A 27,963-nucleotide genomic window follows, 5' to 3' on the forward strand; every position below is an offset into this window, starting at 1 on the left:
AAAGTGTTTGCACGACGCTTGATTAGTAGTCAATGAGCTGCAAGAACATCACAGTGATTATTTTAACCCTTGACGTCTTTTTTCTTGTTAATTTATTCCTTAGTCCTTCATTCAGATGTTTTTTTGGTACAGTTGTGTGTTTATTTGTGTGTGTGTGTGTGTACTGTATGTTTGTGTGTAGTAGTCTCACTCATTTCCTCGCTCTTCAGGATGAGGTACTGACAGTAATCAGGCGAGTGGACGAGAACTGGGCAGAGGGCATGCTGGGAGACAAGATCGGCATCTTCCCTATTCTCTACGTGGAGGTAACCACACACACACACACACACACTCACGTACCAAAAATAATAGCCATCACATATCAATTTATTATAGAAAAAAATATATTTTCATTTATTATATGCCGCTACCTTGGAGAGAGGAGGAAGGCAGAAAACTTTTATGATAATAACTATTTTTATTATAATAAACTTTATTTGTGTAGCACTTTTCTTAACAAAATTCATCAAAATTAAGTTGAAAAGGGATTTGAAAGCAGAACAGAAAAATTGACTGAAAAATGTAGAAATGTAATACAAACTTTTCGGTTTCTTTGTCATTCACATGCGAGTTAGCACTTGCTGCCATGTTTCTAATACAGTATATTTGAGCTAAATGGTATTCGGCTCCAGTTTTACTTTGTTTCTCTTTGAGGTTTCCTGTATATTTGATCACTTACGTATTTAAACAGGCAGCTAAACTGTAAAATTGCTGCAGAAATGCAAATTGAATTGAAAATGCTGTTTGCAAGTCAAAGGTTTCTTTCCGGGATTTCCTCTCTGTAAAAGGATGAAAATAAAATCCAGCTCCCCAAACATTTTACCTTCTTTCATAGTGCGACTCCTTTCAAGACTGGAATATATTTCACTTTAATCCTTGTGCAGCTGGGAAACATATCGTGCACATTTTGCTGTGGATGGTATAAAAGCCAGTTGTGGAAAAGGGAAGGATGATGTGTAAATCCTCCTTTCATGCTGTTGTTAAGGCTTCTCTTCTCTGTCACCACAAATTTGGCCCTGTCAAAAACAAATGATGAAACCTTCAAAGACAGGACGTTCACTCACACTGGAAAGTATCACTATGCATCAGTGCGTGCGTGCGTGCGTGCGTGCGTGCGTGCGTGCGTGCGTGCGTGTGTGTATGTTATATGATAAGGTCAGATCCAGTGTATTCAGCACTCTGTGTGCTCGTGCACTGTGGCTCATTAATGTAGAGACTGGACGAGACTGGAGACGGAGTCTAATGGGATGACTCATCCTTCATGCTGGTTTTAAACGTTGCTCTCTACTGCTTTTCATCTGCTATTAAGTGAACATGCACTCAGTCACAAAGACACAATTATAGGACAATACATGTGGTAATCTCCACATCCATGCAGATACACGTGTGGAATCAATGTCCTGGTCATTGTCTAATCACACTGCACTCCCTGCACACTTTCTCTCGGTTTCTATCGCCTTCTCTCTCTCTCTCTCTCTCTCTCTCTCTCTCTCTCTCTCTCTCTCTCTCTCTCCGGATTTGCACCCTACATAGTGCTGGAGTCTTGGTTATCCAATCATGCCCCTGAAATTAGCTGCTAGCCCAAACGACTCTCTTAGGTAATGGTGATTAAGCCATAAACTGAGGAAAGTTGGCACAAACACACACAGACACACAGGGGTTCCTATTAAATAGAGATGCATCAATAATTTAGACGTCTCCCTGACTCTGACACTGCAGGGGTACACGTGTGTGTGTGTGTGCATGCAGCTAACGAGGGGGGGGGGGTTTCTTGCTGAGCTGTTTGTGTGTGTGTTTGTGTATGTGTATGAGTGTGTGTGTGTGTGTGTGGACATGGAGTACCTCTTGTAGCACTCCGAATTTGATGTGAATGCTTGTGTTGGTATTGGGCCGAGAAAGGAGTGGTTCGCAGATGACTGGGACGCCACCAGAAAGTCCAACCACCAGACTGGCACCTCCACTCTTGCTTTCCAAAGTGTTCTTGGGCAAGATACTGAACCTCAAATTAGCCCTGATGGCTGAGCCAACAGTGTATGAATGTTGTGTGATAGAAAAAGCGTTGTGTATAAATGTGTGCTGGAATGGGTGAGTGCAACTTGTAATGTAAAGGGCTTTGAGTGGTTTATAAGACTTTATAAGACTAGAAAAGCTCCGACCAATAATAGTTAGTGAGCTGATGGATGAAGCATCATTGTGTACAGGTTTAGAAACAGCCACAGAGAGGGAATCAGCTGCAGGTCTGGAAAATTGGGTCACATCAGAAGACACTACAGGAAAATGTGCAGAACATTCAGGGTGGGGGGTGGAGCCTGGATGGAGCAAGCAGGAGGAAGAACATGACGTGCACAGATTTCCGCTGTGGAAATCACGTGTTTTTGTTTACGAGCACAATGACAGCGGTGCCGGCCCGAATCACCAAAAGCTCTCGAATCTTAGAAAGTCTTCTTCTACGTGTTTGGCAACTGTTTCTCCCCCTGAGATCTTTGTATTTTCCCAGTTTTGTGTCCGTCACCCGTAGAGGAGTCATCAGCACGCCCACTCACTTGCTGTGAATTTTCCTTAGATATTTTTTGGGACGTTTGACGAAGGGGGCTGGCAGGAAACGTTCCAGAAAATGTACGTAGCAACTGACATTTGAGTTCTTACTTGGAACCCCTCCAGAAACTCCAAAGGAAATGTTATGAAGCAGCTTAAAACATATTTCAAGCAATTTACAATGAAAGAAGATCTCCATCGACAACACCAACTAGTCTGTTTTTACTGTACTTACAAGTATTCTACAATAATATACAGTAAAAAAGCTTTTTATCCAATGTAATGTTATAAAACATGATCAGGTGACTTTTATCAGTTTCTCTTGAGATGGAATAAACCACCAGCAGAATCAGAAAAGTTTAAAAAGACTGTTATTGTGTTCTTTATGGCTACATGCATCAGTGGGACATTTATAGCAGACTATTCCTGAGTTTTCACTGTTACTGTAAACGATCTGCATTACATATATCTGTGGTTTCTACCTTTATTGGCTTCTAAACTTTTATTATGACACTTTGATTTTGCAGCAGTTATGGCTACACTTGTGGAAAATTAATTGACCATAACTGTGCAAATGAAATGTAATTCCACTGAGGTTTTGTTTGCTGCTTCTTAAATTATGAACTTCAGTAATTTAATAATCCTTTCTCGGTGTGGGAGACTTTCCTCTGTCCTGTGCTCTGGGTGTAAGGAAAAAACTGCGACTGAAATAATGTGGTAAAAGCTGAAAGTGGAAGTTTTGAATGGTTTGTGGAGAAAAGGAGGATGCTGAAATTTCAGATTGTGCAGGTTTATTTTAATCCATTTAAAACATTTCATTACTTATAACCATCATAACCACTACAGATAAATGAGTTTCCACTTAATGATTTACTACCATGGCAACAGATGTATTTGAGACTGGAGATGTACGAGTCCAGATCTTTGTATTAACTTCTACAGATAAAATACTGTCCTTCTTATACCAGAGCTTATATCAAACTGTTGTGAAGAAATTATCATAAAACTTGACTTTGGTTAGATCGGTGTAGTTTAACATGTGATGATTTAATGAGGGTGTGTTGTAAAAGTTAAGGATCCCTGTTGGAAGATTTGGATTTGAAGATCTGTCAATGGGAGATGAGATTGGGACAGACTTCCTTTTCATCTTTTATTTCTTTCTGTCTTTATTTGTTTATTTTTTGTTTCTTTCTTTGTCTTTATGTCCTCCTTCCTTTCTTTTCTCTCTCTCTCTCTTTATTCTTTCTTTCTATATTCTTTCTCTCATTCTCTTTTTCGCTATTCTCTCTCTCTTTCTCTATTCTTCCTTCCTTCCTTCCTAGCTCATGCTTATGCACCTTACCGTCTCTGCAGCAGGAGGGAGAAGCCACTTGCCACTGGTTTTGTCTGCGTGCGTGCGTGCGTGTGTGTGTGTGCGTGTGCGTGCATGCGTGGTCATGCATGTATCTCGCTGGCTTACCCTTTTTCACAGTGCAGACAAAAGCTCATCAGCTCAGGACATATTACCTGGAGAGATCGCTCACCCTCCAAAAGACGCAGAGTACACAGTGTACAGTGAGCAGCAAACATAATAGAGGACCTTGGAGATTTCATTCAGCCCAAAAATTCAGCCAAACAGCAGCGAGTGAAAAGCTGTCTCTATCAACACCATCTCTCTCTCTCTCTCTCTCTCTCTCTCTCTCTCTCTCTCTCTCTCTCTCTCTCTCCTCCCTTATCTCCTTTACTGCAGCATTACTGGGCACTATAATGTTGGTCGTTAAGAGGAAACTGACACAGCAGACATTGGCCTGTGTGTGTGTGTGTGTGTGAGACTGGCAACTACTGTATGTGTGTGTGTGTATATGGAGACACAAACTTGAATGTATGTGCAAAAGTAACTTGAAAGGTCGCAATATAAGTTTTTGGAGTGCTTTCGGACCTTTTGTTTGTTTATGTGTGTGTGTGTGTGTGTGTGTGTGTGTGTGTGTGTGTGTGTGTGTGTGTGTGTGTGTGTGTGTGTGTGTGCAAGTTGGCGTGTCCTCATGAGAGTAAACTGAGTTATATCTGCAGCATCAATCCATCAAGCTCATTAGCATATGATTCGGCTTTGATTAGCATATCTATTAATATGGAAATGCTACATCGCCAACACTGAGCTGAGACGGCTCGGTCCTGCACTCTCCGTCTCACACACACACACACACACACACACACACACACACACACACACACACACACACACACACACAGAAAATGGTGCTTGACTTCCTCTCCAGGGATTGTTCTGGAGTTTGAGGTTACGTTAAACAGACATGATTTTGATGTAAATGAGGGCTGAAGCTGATGTTGACTGTCAACATATTAGTTCTTGTTACCCTGTTTCAATCTGGCCTCTCTCTCTCCGTGTGTGTGTGGGGGGGGGGCTGCTTTAAATTCATGACCCACTATATCTTAACACCAGAATTAGACCACGACCTTCAGAGTTTTTCGAAGTTTACTCCAAGAATTTTCCATCAAGGATGTTAACATTAATCTCGGGACATTAAACACACCTTCGCTGTAGGTGTGATATTTGCTTTTCTCGTTTGCTTTTACGCTGTAGAGACGAGTACGGAGAGAGAATGTTAACTACAGAGTTTTCACTGAGGCGGGTGTTAAACAAAACGTCCTCGTAATGAAAGCAAAATAGCTTTTTCCCTCAAGTGTCCCTGTCGAGTGCCAACAGTGGCCTACTGCGTGTAGCTGGAGGAATTCACCACATTGGGTGTTAAATTAACTATTCAAAAAAAGTATTATATCTACAATAGTTTGGCCTCGGCCATGATATTTCAGTTTAATCAAGACACTAATGAATTTTTTTTAAAGTGTATTTTAAAAGGGCTTAATTTGAAGTGAGCAGATCTGAAACCACATTAGATTGACTTAATTCTGTAGGAAACGCTGCAGATAAAGTGGCACAATATTCCTGGATTAGCCCATTTTATCAGATCCATACCAAAATGTAATGGGTTCTTTCCTGATCAATGAGGCATCTTACCGCCAAGTTTCATGGTAATGCGTTTAGTAGTTTTTGCGTAATCCTTCTGACTAACAGACTGACAGACAGACTCCTTGGCGGAGGAAACACATTTAATGAATCAAATCATGTATTGGCTGCTAAGGAACATGAATAGATATTTTACGCATCTAAATTAATGCCCATCTTACCTGTTTTTTTGCATCAGCTGGTTATGCACATTAGTAAGATGTGTTTTCCTCCACCTGTGTCGCGCTTCTACATAAAACCAGTCAACACATTAAATATCAGAGTGAGCAGTGTGACCTTAAATCAGAAGTCAGGTGTTTCTTTCACTGCAGTTTCTGGTGGGAAAAAAAACAAAACAACATTCACCACCATTGTTAAAATCCAGGGCTGTGACCGGACCATTCGATTCATTATGCACTGTGTGCTGCAGGGAATGTTTACTTCTTGTATAGATGGATTTATTTGCTAATACTGAAAGTAAACAGAAGATTGCAGTCGCCCAGCCCTGACATGCACTTAACGCCGTGGAGGATAAAAACACAATAAGGCTAAAAGCTTATTTCTCTTTTGGGCCATGTAAGAAAGAGTAATATGTTTAGATCTTAAAGTCAACCATTACTTCTGTGGGTTGTGTAGTTTATTGCATAAATCCTCATCATGCAGCTCCATCCATAAGATCTCAGATATAATACTTATGCTTGTGCATTCACAGTTTCCAAAATGTTTTCTAAGATGTTCAAACCAAAAATCCCCAGTTTTATTCAAGGTGCGCAGTTTTAATTGTGCAATATATACATTTTATCCGTGGCTTTGCCCATGTCTGTTATAATATATGTGGGGCAAATAACGCATCATGAAGGAAAAACACACTCCTAGCTAGTTAGCCAGTCAGCTGTTTTATTCTTCCATTGTTTGTATTGATCACTAGTAACAGATCACGATGATTCATTGCCGTTTGCTGCGCGTTCGGTAGCCAAAGCACTTCCAGTAAACTGCAACGCACAAGTGACCCAAGAGGATTGTGGGACAAGAAAACTCCCATGATTCCACGCTGCCTCATGACATCCTCAAACTATGTCTTTTGTTATTTGTTTTGATTGAGAGACCCGTTGTTGGCCGAGGTTACCTCAAGACGTAGTCCTTCATTCCTCCTGAAATCCACCTACATGCTGAGTTTAACTCTGATTCTTACAACCAACAAAAAGCGAAAGGGATGTTCACCTTTCTGGGAGTTATTCTTGTATCTGTGTGTTTGATGGAGAAATGGTCAGAGTGTGTGTTACTCTCTCTAGACCATCTGCTGTAAGTGATGATGGTTACACTCAGTTTGAAAAGCTGCCAAGAAGAACAAGTGAGGAGAGGCCACACAAACTCACTTGTTATGATGTTGTGTTTGAACCACTGAGGACTGACACCTGAAATACATCTCCTCTCCTCTCAGCTAAACGAAACAGCCAAGCAGTTGATGGAGATCGACAAACCTCCGCCAACGAACGCTCCGGGCCCGAGCTCCGAACCCGCCCCGTTGGGCCCCTGCTCTCCTGGCCCCTCACCCAGTGCCTCCCCGTCAAACGGGAACGGCTCTGGCCACCGGCGAGGCGAAGGAAAGAAAAACGCCAAGAAGCGACATTCGTTTTCGGCACTGTCTGTCAGCCAAAGGGCCGCCCAGCTCAACAACAGGCATAGCATGGAGATCTCCCACCCAGTGCTTATCAGCTCCTCTGACCCCAGAGCTGCTGCACGCATCCAGGTACACACACACACACACACACACACACACACACACACACACACACACACACACACACACACACACACACACACACACACACTCTCTAATAATAATATGTAGCAGTGGTAAAGATACCTCAGTGTAGTCAAACAGTGTGGAAGTATTAAAGCAACACAACAACACAACCCAAGATTCCCTCTTGACTATACTTGGGCTCCCCCGTCATTTGGGATGCATCATTTTCTGTCGTGAATACGAGTTGACAGAGATTTTGCAAAAATACGTTTGGTTAGTTTGACTAACTTTCCAACTTATATGAAAAGCGTATCATTAAAATGCTTTTAATTTATAATGAATCTTTAGGTCAGTGAAGCACATGAGTAACTTTGTGCTCCTGATATTTCTTATTCAGACTCTAAACATACAGTAAACATGCACTTTCATTCTGCAAACCTGATTTCCCTTTGGCCACTCTTTCCCTCAAGATATAACATATCCCCCAATCATCCATTCTGACACTTGCATTTGAATAAATTGATTCCTCTCTCTGACAGCTTTCAACTGCACACACGTTGCCTGTGGTTGCATTCACACCTGTACTTTAAGTGTTTTAGCTGTCTCTGAATAATACCCAGGATGCATTCTGACAAGCTGGAAAGGAAGCAGGCACCCACAACAACAAAAAAACAAACACTCTGTATGTATCTTTCTGTTTGTCTTTAGGATGCTTCTCCCCCTGGTCCCTCTCCCTCCTCGACGGGGGTCCTGGTGCCCCCCAAAGTGGCATCCATCACCTCTGAGCTGCTGGCCCATGCCAAGGTGCAGCTGCCACTCAACATGTGAGTACGCCTCCGGGTGCTGTCAGAGCAACCCACCTGCTACCTGGGTTTTTAGTCCCTCCTCACGCCCGCCTGTTTCCGTTTTATTAATGTGTGGATTTGTGCCTGAGAAGCAAGTATGATTTCTGAACCCAGCTTCTGGCTGTGTTAAATATATTTCTTCTGTTTTGTGCCCAGAGATATTGGCCATGTTCCACCACCTCTGAAACTACATTTACTCCTCCACTGGTCAAGGATGAAATCCTCAGAAACGAGAATACAGTCACAAGTACAGTTACATCAGTCTTTCATAACAAGGCTTTCAACAGCACAGCCACAGTCTGTACTATGCATACTCTGCATTTTTTCTGCGGTGTGTTGTGTGCTTTCATAAGCTGTTTTCAGACATGTACTGAACTCTGGATTTTCTCCTGATATTATCTGGATGTGAGAACGCAACATTAAACATTTTTCCTGCCAGCCCCCTGGTAGAAACTTCAGAGAATGTCCAAGTGAGAATGTGGGAGTACAGCAGGATATTGTCTGGAGAATTCACAGCGAGTAAGTGGGTGTGTTGATGATGTTTTTAACACATGATGGACGTAAAACTGAAAAATAAAAGAATAAAAGTATTTCTACTCGTAGAAGACACAGACAAATAGAGATTCAAGAGGTTTTGAAGATATGAGCCGACGCCGGTGTTGAGATTCTGACTTCCTCAGCAGAATTTATTCATTTTTCCTCCCTCCTGCACGCTAACCAGACGACACTCCTCACCTGAGTGTGGGGACATTTTCCTGTTCCTGTGATTGTGTCTGACCCGGACAGTCTCCTGCTGCATTCTTCATATGTGAAAGGCAAAGTCTGGAAATTGACCCAATTTTCTGAAAACAGCTGTAGAGATGAGCATTGGGAAATTGGGAAAAATGAACCATGAACAATGTGACTTTAAGTCTTTACTTTCCAATGCAGCACTGGATATACATTAAGCTTAGAATCAGTGCAGAGCATTGTGATTTAATGTTTCAACTTTTAAGGATTGATGAAGGAAACCCTGGAAATGACATTGTGGTACGAAGACAAGTAGAAAACAAGTGAGCCTCAATCTGAAATCTAAAACAAGTATGGCAGTAGCTCATAGATTCACATATCTAAAATTATTACAGGAAGATGTTGGCAGTTGCAGAAGTGAACATTTACAGCTACATTGTTTCAATCAATCAAAATACGTTATTCGTCTCTTAAGGGACAATTCAAGGCTGGAAAGCAAACAAAAGTGCACAGACAATTCATCCACACAGATAAAGGCGTGTAAAATATCAAAAAATTTAAAAACTAAAATAAGGACCAACGCAGGTGTCGATGTGCTGTTATCAAAAGCATGTTCTCGCTCCACCCCTCACCTGAACACACAGATTTCTGCTATGTTGTTCATGTGTAAAAGGCAAACCCAGAGGAAAGTCCAGACCCAATTGTGTGGACATGTGTGTCAGTAGATATTCTGTCCATCTTGTTAATTATGTCCAATATAACATTGTATGTGCTGTTTACTGAGGCAGTGGATGGACACAACTGCAAATTCGTGTTGTGAAATTCTCTCTGTAACAAATGTGGGTGCAGAGACACAGTCAACGTCCCTATCAGCCTGACGTACTTTTTCCCTTACAACCAACACCAGATAAACAAAGCACAATCTGCACTGTGCTAACTGTATTAGTTTCACTTCAATTCATCAGATGGATATGTGGAATGTTTGACTCGTCTTTTATGACATTTTGCTTTTATTCTCTAATCATGGTCAGTCGACAGCTGATGGAGAAAGGGGGCAGAGAGAGAGAGTCAAAAATCTTGAACTGCAAATGTTCCACTGTCACGGTCAGCATCTTAAACCCTCAGGCCACCAGGAACTCAGGCAGGCAGGTGTTTTTTTTTCTTTTTTTTAAAAATGTACCTGTACAAATGTGCCAGAAAATTTAATTCCGTAGCTCCGCACAGATATTTCAGGGCTAATATGACTCGGTGTTCAAACACGGGACAAACTGCACAGGCTGCAGTAAGAGGCTCTGCTATTGATTTCACCGACTTCACACGGGCCGATAATTTCCTAAACGGATTAAGGGCCCAAATCTACCTGACACACTCTCACGGGCACAATTATATTCTCATGGAAATGTAACAACTCCAGTCACATCCAGATGGCCGGTGCGCTGAGCGAGGTGGTTCTATAATTTACCTCGTAATTAATGTGGCAGGTAACTGCCAGAAAGTCACGGGTATCTTCAAACAGAGCTTGTTTCTGATCTTGTTCTCGGACTAGTTTGAGTTTGAGAGCACGAGGAGAGGGAGGATATTTTGGGATATTTGTGGAAAATGATGACATTTGCTCAGTCCTCCCTTCGTCCAAGGTTAGAATTAGGTTTACGGATTAAAAGGGGACAGGGAATGAATTGGCAGTCAGGGTCTTCAGGAGCATGGAGGTAAAAATGAGTGTATCTGCTCTTCAATACCATCTCGTGTCCCGCCTGCAGGATCTGAGTCAAATACAGCCACAGTCACATTAAATAACATATGATTTGATTTTATTAAAGCAGTGCTGCAGGTACAAACGCACTTTTGTTGTGCGCACATACCCATACACATGCATGCACAGACAATCACACACAATAAATACACGAGCACACACACATGCACATGAATGTACGTCCGGAGCAGGTTTGTCCCACTGATGAGGTCGGACGTTTCCATCTTGACCTGGCAACCTTGTCTGTTGCCATGGGGAGATGGGAGACAGTTCCCACATCTGTTACCATGGCAACGGGAGGCAGCGCATATATTGCTTGTTTACTCTTTTGGTCTGATCGTCTTCTGTTGGAGTCTGGCACTGCTGACTACCAATGTCTCCCAGCGACAGGACCAGGAACTGAGCTATGTGATAAGCAGATGAAATAAACAATACGCATGATACATAAACACAGTCCTGTGGGAAGATGCTAAATACTACATTCATCAGTGTACCTGTTTCTATAGGCACGTTAACAAGGACATGTTGATTAGGCAGCCATTCACTGCTTACCGGACTGTTTGGGAGGGGGAGATCCTTCAGTCCGACACAGCCCACATGGGGGATGACATATATCATAAAACATTATTCAGTCCACTCTAATAAATTGCAATGTGAAACTTGATTAAATGTTTACAATGTAACAAAGACACAAACCTTTGCTCAGACTTTTAGGTGTGAAATCTTATTTTGGGCTCATCTTTGTAAATTTGTCCGGAGAAAGTGAAATTCTCTTCTCCCTTTTTTACACACTGACAGTTATTTTTACTCGTTTTATGAAAGAATTAATTTGCTAATGTTCACTTCATAATTGTGCAATTAGACTGGCTTTGCTTTTGCTCATACAGCACAACACATTAGGAGTAATCCACTGGTTTTGAAATGAAGACGCCCAATGAGAGATAAATGGAATGAAACAAATAATTTGATAATCTGTTGTACAATATTTGCCACAGTTTTTCCGACAGTATTTGACTCACTTTCCCATTTCGTCTGTTGCTCATTTTGTCGGCTTTGTTCCCCAGATATCTGGCTCTGTACGCCTACAAGCCCCAGAAGGCTGACGAGCTTGAACTTAGGAAAGGGGAGATGTATCGGGTGACGGAGAAGTGTCAAGACGGATGGTTCAAAGGCACCTCGCTGAGAACAGCTGCCTCCGGTGTCTTCCCAGGAAACTATGTCACCCCCGTGTCCAGGTCAGTGAGCTCAGGCTTGGGGAGGGGGGGGGGGATGGGTATTGAGGTGACACAGCCTCCCAGGGGATTATGTCACCCCTCACATCCAGATAAACGCAAGTAGCAATTATAATCATATCCTATAGGGGTGTGCAGTTGGCGATGGAGGTTGAAGTAGCTCTTCATTTGCCCAAGATGAGAAGTGAATTGCTTGAGAAGCCAAAGTATGAGCACAGTTAATTCCCCAAAGCCACATGTCCTGTTCAAACCTTACCTCCATTTATTTAGTTCAATCATGTGAATTGAACAATAGAATACAATCACACCAAGGTCCCTAATTTTATCCAAACACAATAACACTAACACAGTAGTTATGATTAAAATTGTCATTTTTCATTTTCATTTCCCAGCTCCGACAAAAGATACAGATCAGCCTGAGCAGCGTAATTTAGGTGCTTGTTACAGGAGGGAATCGTACAGAGTGTGCTCCGGCTGCCTCTTATCACACAGGCAGGCCAAAAGACAAACGAATGTTTTGGACTTTTGATAGCTGAGTCGTAATCTGCAGATACTGTATTCCTCATGGAGATAATGTATTTTTCCTGCTTCGGTTTGTTGTGTCCCACATGTCAGGATTATATTTACACCTCTGAACTGAATTTTGGTGCAGATCCAGGAATTTTTGTTTACTTTTTTTTCAAGCATTGCAAGACAATTTTAGTAACGTTTTAGTTTGTAATAATTCATGGATTTTGATGAAAAAGATTTTAGTGCAGTAAAAGTGAAAATCTGGGTGGGGGAGGTATGTCGGCCTACTCTGAGTGGAATTCAGTATTAAAATGTATCCTCACAATCCATAGTGGAACAAGGTAAATCCATTTTTATAAGTCATTGGATTTGATTTCAATACAAACATGAATCAAATATTGCGTAATATGCAAAACAGCAGTCAGCACAGACTGGCTTTTCTAATGTTTGGCCAGCACTATATATTCAATGCAGATCATTATCATCATCATTGTTACTTTTGGCATCCTGACCAGGGAGAGTCACAGCTGTTAAAATCAAATCAAACAGAAGAATGAGTGTTCTGAAAGCATATTTGGGGAATTTACTCTCCCTCATTATGACTGAACATGAAAACATTTTCAGTGGCTGTTCATCTAATCTGTATTCTGCTCCGTGATGCATTTGAAAAAAAAAACATAAGAGGAGAAGAACGTGAAAGCGAGGGAGATTTAGGATAATAGCTGGAGAGAAAGAAAACAGAGGGAAAAGGGAGGGAGAGAAAGATAATGAGAAGATGAGGTGAAAGATATGGTACTGCGGGATACTCGGGGATGGGGGTGAGAGAAGAAATGAGAGGGAGGGTAAACGGCTCAAAGAAAGGGGTGATGAAATAGAAGGAGGTGGAGGAAAACTGAAATAGATGATCTGAAAACAAAGAAACAACTTGATGAGGAGGTGGAAGGAGAAGGTAAAAGAAAGAGAGTGGCACAAAGAGATGAAATGGTTGCAAAAAACAGCAGGTGTCTCTCTTCACTGGATATGAATGGCTGCTTCACATTCTGCAGTTACGCAATCTCGGAAAGGGAGAGAGAGAGAGAGAGAGAGAGAAAGAGAGAGGTAGGATGGGCGAGTAATCAAATGAGAGGTAATTTGTTATTTCTACACGAGCATACTCTCTCCTTCTTCCTCCACTCCCCCGCCCGAACCCCCCAACCTCTTCCCCTCTTTTGTCTGCAGTGCAGCTCAGAAATTTCTCAGTATGATAATGAGGGTCTGCCAAACGTGCACACACACACAAGCACAGCCAGCCAATACATGCTGATTGTATGGACATGTCGTACTTTTTAAAATGCACTTAAATGAGGCAGTATCTCTTCTAACTTAACTTATTAAAGCAATGTGAAGAAATAACAGCGTTGACATCAAACAGCGTTGTGGAAACTGATGCTAACCTACCAGCCCTGGCCCATCTCGTCTTGTAATACCACTTTGTAACTTAAGAGGCGATAGTGAGTCACTGTTAAGGCTGACACTTTTTCTCTAAAGATGTTTTTCCAAGAATTTTCGCCTTTATCGACAGGACAGTAAGCGTGAGAGAGAATGGGGGAAGACACGCAGCAAAGGGCCAGGTCGGGGGAGCACTAAAGCCTCCATTTGCGCCCCCCAAGGCCTATTTTAAATTGGAACAGTCATTCGGTCCAACATGAGATGAAGAAGTAGTAGCTGTGAACTCTCTCTGTGGCATACCTCCCCTTTCCTCGTGCTCAGCTGTCGATACTGCTGCTCGAGCTGCTATTCCTCTCCTTCTTTGAACCTTCCACGACTCCAAAAACAACACCAAACGTGGCGATGGAGGAAGAGGTCATAACAATGTCCCTCTTAATGAGCGAAGCCGAGGCAAAGCTGTAGAGGGCAGATTCAAATTTCTGACCAACTCGCTTAACCTCTCCTCAAACAGTTTGGCCGTATGTTAGTGTGTCACTTGAACTTTTGACTACTCGCAATGTCTCAGTGGCAGCTTTTTAGAAAATGTGCACCAATACAGTTGGAATGAAGGTTCTGGTTAAGTATTTATCCAAAATTGAGCATAAAGGACCCTTTTTACTAGATTCATTTGAGATTTTTTTTTAGGCTTTGTAGGATTTTCCACTCTGTTATGGGTTAACATTAATTGACTCCTCTGTTTGAACTGTATTAAGGCTTAAAAAAATCATTGAATACATCAAAATAAATCCTATTAACAGAGGAAAAAAGATGCTGCGTGTAGCTGAATATTAGAATATTTACAACACTGATTATAAGAAACAGTTTTCAACATAATGGAAAGGTGTGTCAATGTTTAAAGTATTTATACATAAGTAAATGCCTGATGGAGATGGAGGGAGCAGCAATGACAATTGAAATGGAGGAGTTAGTGCCAGCTGCCACCACGGTCACGATTCATCACCACCCACGATCACGATCCATGGGTTTACAAATCCACTTGTATATCTCAACATATCTAAAAAGCAGTTCAATAAATGTGTTTTGTCTATCGAGAACCTCAACTCAAAAAAGCTGTGAATATCTTTGCTGTTTTTGTCAGTTGAAAAAAAACACACACACACACACACTCAGAAAGCCATAACTCGGTGTGTGCATGACTGGAAGTCGATGGGCAGCCATAAGAGTGTGAATACCGCTGCGTCAATGATGTTCAGCTCACTGTTCTGCCATTCAGCACTCTGCAGCCTGCAGCTTCATGCATGTTACAGCAGGACACTATGTTGTGATGATCCACCAGTCAGATAATGGCACTTACATCACTCCCTATGACAAAGGATAATAGAACCATTTGTCGCTCCTGCGCTGCCATTATGGACAAACTCCCGGCGATAACCTTTTTTTTTCTTAACAAGAGTGCACACTTTGTTAGTGGCTTTGTGAGGATATACTCTACCTATAGGCTCTTTAATGCCTTTAGCTAATGCTTATATCATGGTTGTTGCTGATACATTTCACTTTAGGGACTGGCCGGTTAGCTGTTGTGTAGAGTTAAATGCAGATAAGACTGAAGTTCTTATCATAGCTCGTGATAACATCACTTCTAAGGTATCCTAGTGTATGGGTCTCTTTCTCCAACTGAAAAGTCCATTCTTAGAAATCTCTGTGTCATTTTTGATCAGACTTCATTTCGAACAACAGCACAACAAATCCTAAACCTGTTCATGTCTCATGCATTTTGCAGTGCATTGCTTTCTGAACTTGTCTGTTTGGAATGGGCTGTTTGCTCTGCCTGCGGTGATGCTGGTTGCAACATTCTTTCTTAAACTGTAAAAGTGACCTGCAGTAATTTAGCTGTTGCAACTAAAGATGCAGGACTCAGTCCACAGAACCCTGCACAAAAGGCTGTTCACCTGTTTATTCAGAGTTCAGCACACTGAACGCCCGAACTTGAGAATCTGTTGTCGTGATCAACGTAGTCACGTTAATGAGTCCTAGACACTGCTGCTACAGAGCTCTGGTCACATGTGCATTCAAAGTTTATTAATATTGACCGTATCACATGTCCAAATCGACACTGCACTTCCTCAGGTCTTTAACAACACACATGACAAGTGTGAAGCGGATAAAGTGAACAGTTCTAGAGACAGAGATTTCTGGAATTAGTGTAAAAAACAGAACTGGAGATAATATGTCATGCTTTTATATCTTCCAGACCCAATTACTGTAATTCCCTTCGCACCTGCCTCAGTGACAAATGGCCCAGAATGTTGCTGCAAGGCTGCTGACTGGATCCAGCAAGATGAGCCATGTCACACCCATTCTATATTCTTTACATTAGCCAGGCACCTATGTACATCTTCTGTCTTCTGTCCAGGGCTTACTCATTGTCCCTCGTTCGTGATACAAAAGGTGATCGCATATTGAAGGAATGGCTCTGAAATTATTGATTGCCCCTCCTATTTAAATCAGATTAGCAGTCTCTCTGGATGCCTCAAAAAAGAAGCTAAAAGCTTGTTTATTTAAAGGATCAGTGTGTAGAATTTAGTGACATCTAGTGGTGAAGTTGCATGTTACCTCACCCCAGCCTCCCCTTCCAAACATGAAAGAGAACCTGTGGTAGCCTTCAGTTTTCATAAAAACTCAAAAGGTGTTTAGTTTGTCCAGTCTGGGCTACTGTAAAAAAAACATGGCGGCTCCAGATGTAAATATTAAGTATTTAAATATCCATCCTCTCTGCACCATGGATGTCAGTTTCCAAATTTCTTGGCAGTCAGATAGTTTCAGTCAAGATTAAAATGCTACTTAAAACGCTAAACATGCAGTTTTTCTCTATGTTAACATAGGTTAGAGCTGACGAAAACCACCAAACATCAGATCTGATCATTTGAAAATTGACGAGTCAATATCTCTCTACTCTCTCATCTTTGCAGGGCTCCATTCGGAGTGGGTGCTACTCGCTCGTGTCTGTCCAGTCCAGTTGGTGGGTGTAGTCAGGTGGGGAGTAAAATCCCTGACCCTTCGTCTCCAGGGTCCCCGGGGCCCTCTTTGCCCCGTCCCTCCACCCCACTGGTAAACTCAGCCAACTCTATTAACGCCGTCAGTCCCGCCTCCTCGCCTCAAACTGCCGCCGCCCAGCTGAAGAACTGCCTGCGCTCGAGCCAACACACAAACCAGGCACGCACCTCAATGCAGCTGGGTGAGCTAAAACACACACACACACACACACACACACACACACACACACACACACACACACACACACACACACACACATACACATACACACACACACACACACACTTATGGTGGCAGTCAAGAAAGACACAAATGAGAACTCAGAAATCGAGGTACTGGTGTGACAGACAAACCGCCTGCTGTGAAAGGAGAGGTGAATCTCGTTACACTCCTCCTGAGAGATGTAAAGTAAGTGAAGAGAAAGTATTTATGACATGTAGACGTCTCCGTCTCTGGTAGTTTTCCAAACTTCAATCCTCTGCAACTTCACCCCCTGCGATGGCTCACCAGCCGACAGCCTTAAAGGAGCAGAGTCCAGATCATGTGGGACCTCGCAGTGTTGTCGGCCCGTAGTCTCTGATTACAGTATAATAGAATATTGATCGGTCATTAATTCAAGTAGCCTCTACACCATGTAAAAATATTCAGGCATATGCTCTCAGCAGCCTCTTTGACCTCCACTTTCATCAGTGCTGTTAGTCATGTGTTAAAAGAAAAGCTGGATAAATGCCAACATGAATGAAAAGGATGCTGGAACATTCAAGGACCAAAGTATGTGGACACTCAAACATTACAAACATGTTTAATATTTCATTTTACAGACATGGGCATTTGAGAAGACATATAATGAATTATTAGTTTTTCTTTTCTCTATTATTATTATTACAATCATTATTACTTAGTTAGCCAATTTTAAAAGGCCAAAGTTCATAGTAAAGGTAGCTCCTCTCCCACAAAGAAAACACTGCTCGTGAAACGACGATCTGCAGCCTCGTCGATACTTCCATGGAATCGTCATGTGTCATTGTGATGTCATCTCATTTGCATAAAGAACACCTACCGGCTTGGTACGCCCCCTAACAAGCAATAAGCCAGCGGTGGCCGATGCTTCCCATTCACACAGGAAGGGTTGACCAATCAACACAGAGGGGTTTAGCTGGCCAATCAGAGCAGACTGTGCTTCATCAGGAGAGGGGGGCTTAAAGAGACAGGAGCATTTCAGACAAAGGCTGAAAAGAGGAGCTGCAGCAATGGACAATATGAGGAAAGTGATGCATCTGCTGAACATTAGAGCATGTAAACGTTTTTAAGTAATAACCCACCTTAAAATTATGAACCTGAATATGAGCAGAATATGTCTCCTTTAATAGCCTCTTTAAACAGCAGAGAGGGTACAGAGATGATGGGAAATGAGGGGAGAGAGATGACGCATGACGTGCGAACAAAGGTCCGCAATTAAACCAGGGACATTGCAATTATATTGCCAGTATCTCACATCTGTAGCTCAGGAGGATACCCCTACCCTGCATGTGACTGACCTTTGGAAAAATAGATGACAACATGAAAACCCCACAACAAAAAGAATGCAGACGGCTGGTGGAGTCTCACTGTGAGATGACATAAGGCCACCATGTTTTCATTCTGTGAACACTAAAACAGAATTGTATTGGGGTAAATAAATTCTGCATATATTTCTTTCTGCAAAGTTTTGTATTGTTGTATTGGCTGTATCTGCACAATGTTCACTGCCGGTGTTTTTCTATTGGTCAGTCACACACACAAACAAACTCTCCACTCAGTCTATTCATTTCTCCAGCACCCCTTTTTCTCTTCCTCTTTGTGTCTGTTCTGTCTCCCTGAGAAAATAATGGTGAGGATGAAGAGTACACAGTGTAAGGACATTGCCAAGAATAACACACAGCTACACACACACACATCTGTACTCCCACATACATACACAAATGAACACAGACTCACAAAGACACAGTGGAATGACATCACTGTGTTTTTTGTTTTATGGAGGCGTAATGACAGAGCTTCATGCCTCCCTCTCTCTCGCCACCCCTTTCCCTTTTCTCTCATTTTTTCTCTCACACACACACACACACACACACACACACACACACACACACACACTCATGCATCTGGTCTCCATTACAAAATAAAGTATGTGCATAGTTCTGGCGTTTAGTGGTTTTATCACATGACCAGTTCGCCTCTCTGTGGATTTCTGCACGGTACTGCAGTGTAGAAGAGCAGGTGGTTAGCAACCGTGTGTGTGTGTGTGTGTGTGTTTATGAGTGAGTATTTTTGTGTATTTTTGTGTATTTTTATTCTAAAAGCACCAAATGTCCTCATACAATTTGAAGGCTAAAAAGGTGCTTTAACCGTCTCAGCCAGTTTTTGTTGCTACACAGGTTTACATCAGAGTTAAGACCTCAATTTAAACTTGGATTAGTCATTGTTATGTCCATATAACATAAAAGTCAATGTGGCACAGAATTTAAAAATGGGACTAGTTCAAATTTCCTAATTAAAACGAAGGTAAGGCTTTTACTTCTTTTTTAAATCATATTTCTGTTCACACTTTGGAATTTTGTTGATTCTCTGCGTCCCGCCCAGTGCATTCTGGGATGTATGCTGGTAGTGTGGATGTATCTTGCAGAAACCAAAGAGTGAATGTGTCCTTGGTTCTATAGTAACTGTTTATCATGACTGATACAGACAGACAGAAGCCTTATTTCAGAGACACAGATTATTTTAAAACCAATTCTCTCGTCAGATATTCCCTAAGAGGATCAATATGTTCCCTTTGGCTCTACCACACACTGATGCCTGCACTCAGGGAAAAACCCTCTCATTTGTACTAATCCATGTGCGTTTGTGTCCTTTTCAGTCCACAGTCCCCCTGCCGGAAGCCCAGAGCGCCCCACGGTGGCCCTTTCTCCCCTGCGTACTCAGAGCTCCTCCCCATCGCGTTGCCCCGGCCAGTCGGGTCGTCCTCACTCCATGGTGTCTCCGGGACCCAGCTTAGGGCCCTCACCCCTCTCCTCCCCAGCCTCGCGGCCCCTCCTCCCGCTCTCGTCACCCCTCTCGTGTCTCACGCCTCCCAACGTGTCGGCGGTGCTCCTTAACGGCGAGTCGGCCATTCCGCTACAGCCGCCATTTCCGGGCCCCTCCCACGCCCCCGCCCAGAGTGTCCTCGCATCCAAACCAGAGAAGGTGAGATTCTTGATGAATTATTACAATAACCTTCAGCTTTGCACCAACAATAATCCTGTTAGAAATCCTCTGTGGAAGCCGATACTGAGTCGCCTTAATTAAACTGAATTATTTTCTAAAGTTTGATTGTGTTACAAGAAACAAGAGCAATGAGAACGTTTTCTCTAATAGAATAATTGAATGTCTTATCTCTTTATTATTTTCTTGAAATATATAATCAAGAGCTGAATGCAGCAACTTCCTGACTAGACAGGTATACATGAGTTCTTTTAGGTTAAATGAACAAAGAAATGGCGATTGACTCGGCACTTACATCAGCAAAGGCTGATATAAGTGCACGACCCCCGTTTGTACACAAATGTTCAAATGTTCATGGCTGTTTACGTGCCAACGCCTGGGTTCTTTGTACATCGTGATGTTATGTGGAACAAGTGTAGCATCAGCGTCTAGACTGCCAAAATATAAAAGAAGAGGAAATTAGCCTGTTCACCCAGGTGTCTTGTTTCCATCACTGCGGATCAAAGCCGATAAATCCCCTTGTCTTCTGCTGAGTCATTTGACGGGAAGTGATTGCAGGTTGTATCCAGTCCCATTGCAGACAAAAGCCAGATGTTAGTGGGTGTTAGTGGATTTTTGGACCAGTGGAAAATGGGTTTTAGAAACTTAAACCTTCCTGTACATATTGACAGAAGCCGCAAAACAGGACATTTAGCGTATGTGAAACCTGTCATGTGTATGTGTGTGCACGTGATGTGCCAGTTGTCCTCCTCTACCTCAGCAAGTGTCCCTCACTGGCACAAATGTCATCGTGTACGTTGTGAGATGTGCGGCGTTAAAGCTGTGGATGTAAAATCAGGCTGCGCTGACAGTGACGGATGGCACCGAACGCTTGCATCTGTCTCAGCTCCATTTGTTTCACTGCTGGCTCCACTGTCTGGGACAGCTAATCTAAGTACATGGCTAGCTGACAAACAGCTCATTGACTATGGAACAACAGGCAGCAGCCTTGTTTACATCATCTCTCTCTCATCTCTGAAACTCGTATTTCTTAACAGGCCAGATTCAGGATTATATATCGTACATTCATGAATTACAAGAAGGTGATTTAAGTCTCACTCAGCTGAACATTTGTTAAAACTAGGCCGTTCGTACTGTCATTTCACACTGATATCAAATTTTAAATTTTTGTATTATTTTTTATGTCTACTCAGATGTTTCGCCAAAAATCTGCGATCGAAATGCTTTAACAAAATTAAAAATCTGCAGAAAAACCTGAACACTTTTTTTGGCAGGGTAGAGTATTGGCACAAAATAATAAGCCAGTGCCATCGTTTGTGAACAAACGTTTAGCCGAACCCATCGTTCACACTACCTGCCTTTGTCACTTTCGGCTTTGCAGAGCAGGGACGTGAGGTTTGAAGTCAGGGCGGCGATGAGTCCATCTTTGTTACGGAGGGAATGATGAAGTGGTTATGATAACTGTCTGGCAGACAGTTTGGAAAATCTCCGTTCCACACAGTGTCATATTGTCTGGAGCTCAGCCGGCGTCACACAGACACACACACATCACATCAGACATGTTTGGAGACAATATCCAGGAAATCTGCGCAGGCAGGACGATGACCAAATAAATGGATGTAGGACGAGAGTGCAAAACAGAAAAGCCATGTTTAAACTAAGCTTGAGTTTAGAATTTATATTACATTTAACTGCCTTATGTGACACTACAGACACCGACTATTCACATGAGCACACTTTTCAAAAACTTTTTACATTGCTTATATAATTTATATTTAACTTTTAAGTAGTATTAAAAAGTAAATTCACTCTCTGGAATCAATGTCATGCCTCCTGCTGAGTGAGAACAAGCACAGGAAGCAAAAAGTGTAGCTCCCATGATTCACTTTTCTTCTTTTAAAACGTGTAACTTCTTTCAGATAATTTACCTGAGAAGCATTTAAAGAGCGCTGAGTGTGCGTGAATGAAAGGAATGAAAGAGTACCTAACTCTGTGGGTGTCCAAGACATATCAACCCTGACTATGCGATATGATATCACCAAAATCTTACAAGCAGACATGTCATTACTTGTTACTCCTAGAGGTTAGTCGTGTTTAAATCAAAATGAAACAGGAAGTTAAAACAAAAAACTGCTTAAAAAAACAACAACTTGACCTTAAGTCAGAGCCGGAGACATCACAGCCCTGTTCAGTTAACTAACATATGACAATTGAATCATTCCTAAATGTTTTTTTTACTTGCGTGTGTGTTCATACAGTTAGAATGAAAGACAACTTCATACACACACACACAATCGCAATTTGTTAGGAAAAAGATTTATTTTTAGGGCTGAGGATGTGGATTCTATGACTATTTATCAATTTAAAAAGGTTTTGAAAAGTACATGTTGCAAAAAGAAATGATGAAGTAAAAAAATATGGGAATAGATGGGGAATGTTTTTTTTAAGCTGACAGCACGAATACAACTTTTATTCAAGCCGAAAAGAATAGCTAGCTATTCTTTTATTTCGTTTTTTTCTCCTTTGTTTCATAACTGGTTGTTGGCAAGGTTGTGATAGTATTTGGTTTTTGATCTGATGTTTGGTGAATTATGTTAAGTTTCCATTATTATAATTTCTTATGAAGAAAAACTAAAAACATTCAAAGTAGGACTTGTGGGCTTCAGAATCAGAATAGTGCGAGTGTTTGCTGCTCTCTAATGGCTCGTTTTGGAACCACAGCAGCAGTGTGACCCACTAATATAAACTGACACACAGGCGAGCACACACACTCATAGGCGGCAGATTAAGCCTTTAAGCCTGCAGATGAAAGAATCTCTCCTCCCTCGCTTTTCCCGGCATCCCTCTGTTCTCGCCTTCCTCGCCTCTTACTTTCTCTCCTCGCCGTCTTTTCTTTCCTCCTTTCTTCTCCTTTCTCTTCCCTGTCCTCCTCCCCTCTGCCTCTTCCCCTCCCTGAGTCCCTCCTCCACCGCTCCGCTCTCCCTCCATACCCCTCTGCCTTTCTCCCCTCCTGCTCATCTTTATTTTTCTCTCCATCATCTCCTCCCTCTCCCAAATTAAAATTCAAACAAGCTTTATTTGCATGACAGGAAGGAAATCAGTTTTGTGTGCGTGATAATTCAGCACCTTGCCAGCGCACACTCTGCACACTGGAGGCGACTGGTTTCTCCAGGCAGTGAGCGTCAGTGGTTTTATGAAAAGGGGGGATTTATGGTTTGGGGGGAAAACATTTAAATGATGGGAAACAAAGAGTATCCGCATTCCTGCATGCTGTGAGAAATAATGAAATAATGGTACTTAGGAAAATGCATAACTCTAAAGCAGTGGCACTCGTGCGGAGACAAAGAGTGCTGTTATTTTTCTACAGTGGGTCTGACTCTCTACCGTCAGAGACATTAGGGCTCTGAACCAATATTGTTTCCTCTTTTGAATCATTTGATTTTAATCAGATATCACAAAATCTGATCAGGTGAGTTTCATATATTATCATATCGTTGTTAGAGACTTGGGTGGCACGGTGGAAGAGTGGTGTGTTGCCTTACAGCAAGAAGGGTCTCGGTTTGAATCTTTATCTGGAGTTTGAATGTTAATCGACTGTCGTACAGAGCCATCTGCTAAGGCTTTTAAATCTGGTGTGACAGCTGGACGAACTTACCACAGGGACTAAAGGGCAGTAGCAAAATAAGTGATGGGACACAGATGTATTCAAAATGTAAAATATATAGAAAAAAGTGTTGTGTAATATTATTATGAATATCCTCAGAATAATTCAAGACTGCAGAGATGTTTCCTCTAAGAGTCTTTACAAGTTGAGAAGGTGGAAGCTGGAGAGTTTATGCACAGACACACTCGCTCACACTCAAACACTAGAACCCGGGGAAAGTAATCTGTGAAAACAAGAATGTCACTCGGAGGAGCGCAAACCTCCGCCAAGGCCAAACAGCTCTATACATACAGTATGTCTGTTTAGCTTTTATAATAGAAACATAAATAGGGAATGGATGTAGTCTGATAATTTGCATCAAATTTTACAAACTTGTAGATCATCACTATAAATCTGTCTGATCTGTTACACAAAGATCCTAATATGATCAGAGTAATAAGAATTGTTGTGGGGGGGTTGAAACATTTTCAATCTTGAAATGTTAAGGAAATCAAGTAATGAACTATGCTCTGGAGGTTCCTGTGGTTGAATAATTAGGAATTTGTTGCTTGAAACGTCACAAGCAACACATGGCACAGTAGTTTGGTTATGTGAGAAGCAACATACGTTTATCGATGTGATTTGTAAGATTGAAACCACCAATATCTGTAAATTTACATTCATATTGTTCTTTATTCTGGGGATGAACACAACATTTTTGTAGATTTCCTTCCTCTGTAGCTCCTGTGATGTGAGGACAGTTTTTGCAGTTTTCTTGCTGGCTGTGTATTATGGCTGTGTTCAGTCTAGATGCAGTTGTAGCTTTCTTATGTGGTGGTGCAGCTGCAGCAGTTGATATTACTTGATATTAACCAGGACTGTGGGGCTCTTAAAGTTGAGCAGTCTTCTCCTTTGCTGTTGAACCAATGTGTTGCTGCTGTTTGGTTCTTGACACTAAGATACATGGATGCCTTTCTATTATGTTGGTATCTGTCCTCAGTGACGCTCTATGAAATGATAGCTGCTCCATCATTGAGTTCATAGTGAGAGAAGGAAACATTACACATGTTTAATGTGCAGTGAAAAACTGAAAACTCTGGGTTTATCATGGCTGCTCTCCATGCTGCTAGTGATGTTGGTTCAATGTGTTTATGAGAAGCAGAGAGTTTATCTTGTGTGACTATTATTAAATAATGAGCTTTGTTTGAGGCGTACGTGGTCAGCAGGTTAATACGTCTCTTTATGTTCTGCCTTCTCTCCTCCACTCTCTCTGGTGCTTGTTTAAAGCATCGTCTGCCGTCCTGTCTCTTTTATTCAGATTTCAATATATAATCTAGGCCTTTTCTTGAGAAGGTATGCTGAGTTTCCTATTTATTTTTTCTCTTTTGTATTTGCAACAACTTGCGATGTTTATGACAACTGCATCACTCAGACGGTGCTTGATAGAAAATTGGTTTTAAAATGAAATCGACTGCTCGTTCCAGCAGGCGGCTGCTTAAGAAACAAATGGCTGCGGTGGAGACAAAGCTGATATGAAGGCGCCCTGCATCGCCTAAAGATTGTAATCTTGCTCGGCCGTGCTCAGTATTGATCCACGATGTCGTGATTGAGAGTGTAAAATCAGCAACAAGTGGCAAAGGAGCGGAAGTGCTTTTGTCCTCCTGGTATTTCACACAGCGCTGTATCGTACAGGCCACTACATATTCAAGGCCTGAATGGAAAATCGTGAATCGGCTTTTGTAGGAGCCATTAAGAAACACGTAGACTATAATCACTGCACTTTATTCTTAGACCACTCCAGTAGAAGCACACGAATTCAGCTTGAAGGGCCATGAATGAAGCTAACCGCACGCAGTGTAACTGAGCAGGCGCCTCACACTGTGAACACTGAAAACAGTCGCTCAGTGGAATAACTGCTTCTTTCTGAGGCCTGAGTGGAGGGCAGCCGAGAGGAGAAATGAATCACGCTGCCTGCTTTCACTTTGTGCTGCAGACTGAGCTCCCACAAAAAACACACTCCACATGATGCTATGGCCGCCATGTGAGGGCCAGCTTTAAAACCCTAAAGGAGACGAAGTATGCTCATATTCAGGTTCATAATTATAAAGTAGATTAGTACTTTAAAATGTGGACAAATGTTTGATGACTGTGTGGTAGGTGTATTTATCAACTGTGCATTTGTATGTAGACAGAAGGAAATAAAATACACTGAAGGGGTTCTTCTTGTATATATCTCAGGAAAGCAATGATCCTCACCAGCATTTCTCTCTGTTTGTTGTTTGTTTGTTTTGTTTTTTCCCTCCATCCTCAGAAGGAGAGGAAAGCGGGAGGTTTATTGAAGCTTCTATCTGGGGCAGCGTCCAAAAAGAAACCTCGCTCGCCTCCCTCCTCCCCGCCCACCCACAACCCCGCACTGGCCGGCCAGGGTGCCGTGGCAACGGACCCCGCGCACCATCCTCACCACCACCACCATCACGCTCGCTCAGGTTCCTGCCCAATGGCGGCGCACGGGCGAGCCGGCTCCTGTCCAATTGAGAGCGACATGGCTGGGGCGATAGGGCTGGAGCCGCTGCACAGGAAGTCCGGGTCCCTGGATACCAACTTCCCCTTGTCGCCCCCGGCAACACGCACAGCTGGCAACCCTCTGTTGATGCTGCGGCCCGAACCCAAACCCCTGTCCAGAGAGAGGTGGGCACACATAGATGGATAGATGGATAGATGGATAGATGGATAAATGGATGGATGGATGGCTAGACGGACAGACAGATGGATAGATGGATAGATGGACGGATGGATGGCTAGACGGACAGATAGATAGATGGATAGATGGGACAAATGGATGATTGGATGAACAGATGGAGGGATGGATAGACAGACAGACAGATAGACCGATAGATAGATAGAGGGACGGATGGGGATGGATGGATAGACAGGTAGGTAGACAGACGGATGGATGGATTGACGAATGGATAAATGGACGGATGGACAGACAGACAGACAGACAGACAGACAGATAGATTTAACCTGCTCAAATATAAGAGAGTCTCACTAGATAGGCCGCTGGTAATTTGTTCTTTCAATATTAAGGTTCAGTGAAACGTGTTTCATTATATAATCAATCATGGTTTTGTTTTCTAAAGTGATTAAAACACTTTATTCAGTCAAGCTCTGCGTGTAAGATAATGTCTCCACAACAAATACTGTGGGTAAAGCACTTGACAAGTGACCATAAAATATTTGATTATTCTGACAAAGTGGTGAAATTTCCGGCTGGAGGGATTTGTCATCAGGATCCAGAGTGTGAAGAGAGAGAGAGAGAGAAACAGTCCTGAGAGAGTTATTAAAGCTGCTGATAACAAAAGCTCAAGCACAAGAGGACAAATGGACAAAGGGAGAATCAGCCAGAGGCAACTTTATACCCATTAAGGCAGCTCTGCAGTGAGTCCACTCTGTGGGAAAGTTACACCAGGGTTTAATCAAGGTGATAGTTCTCACTCTGAAGCCTGTTAGCCAGCAAGTTTCTTACTGCTGACCAGGAGCAACACTTTAAACTGAGTTGAATCATCATCGATCTTCATTTTTATTTCTCCTGCAAGAGAGATACAACCATACACATACCAGCAGATCCACGGTCTCATACACACACACACACACACACACACACACACACACACACACACACACACTCACACCTCAGAGAACCTTACATTGACTTGATCTAACCATAGTTACTTCTTGCCTAACGCTATCCGAACTAAATCTAAACCGAACCTTAAAACATGTCTTCACATGAACATTAATGATTTACCTGTGGACTTGCATTTTGTCTCCATAATTTAACTGCGTAACCACAGGAGCAGTATGGAGGCATGTTGTGTTTTTGTTTTGTTGTTTTTTACGTTTGAATAAGTCTGGGTGAGTGGGTGAGAGAGAGAAGCGGAGAGAGAAAACCATCTTGTCTTCCCAATATCTGGTCAAATCAAACCCAGTGGGACAGTGGTTCACCACCAAAACACAGACGCAATGGTAACAGTAACATCTGTTATGCACCGATAGCTCCAGATATAACACAGAACAGGGCTGAGGGCAAACACTCCACAATAAATCATACTGGTGTTGTTATGTTTCACATTGGAGCTTTTCAACATTACTTATCAAAGCCTTCAAAGTTGAAGTAGGCAAATTTGGAAATGTGTGGCAGGAATGC

General features: G+C 42.3%; 1 protein-coding gene across 2 annotated transcripts in view; it reads left to right on the plus strand.

Moving 5' to 3' along the window:
• Positions 1-27,963, plus strand: part of LOC118119845 (E3 ubiquitin-protein ligase SH3RF3) — a 97,283-nt gene that overhangs the window by 64,858 nt on the left and 4,462 nt on the right. For both annotated transcript variants that reach the window (XM_035174205.2, XM_035174206.2), the window contains 7 exons: positions 210-305; positions 7,020-7,328; positions 8,034-8,149; positions 11,714-11,884; positions 16,789-17,054; positions 19,770-20,095; positions 26,068-26,444. In XM_035174205.2, the coding sequence (XP_035030096.1) occupies positions 210-305; positions 7,020-7,328; positions 8,034-8,149; positions 11,714-11,884; positions 16,789-17,054; positions 19,770-20,095; positions 26,068-26,444 (1,661 nt within the window). The remainder of the gene's footprint in view (positions 1-209; positions 306-7,019; positions 7,329-8,033; positions 8,150-11,713; positions 11,885-16,788; positions 17,055-19,769; positions 20,096-26,067; positions 26,445-27,963) is intronic.

Source organism: Hippoglossus stenolepis, chromosome 13 (genome assembly GCF_022539355.2).
Source record: "Hippoglossus stenolepis isolate QCI-W04-F060 chromosome 13, HSTE1.2, whole genome shotgun sequence".
NCBI lineage: Eukaryota > Metazoa > Chordata > Actinopteri > Pleuronectiformes > Pleuronectidae > Hippoglossus > Hippoglossus stenolepis.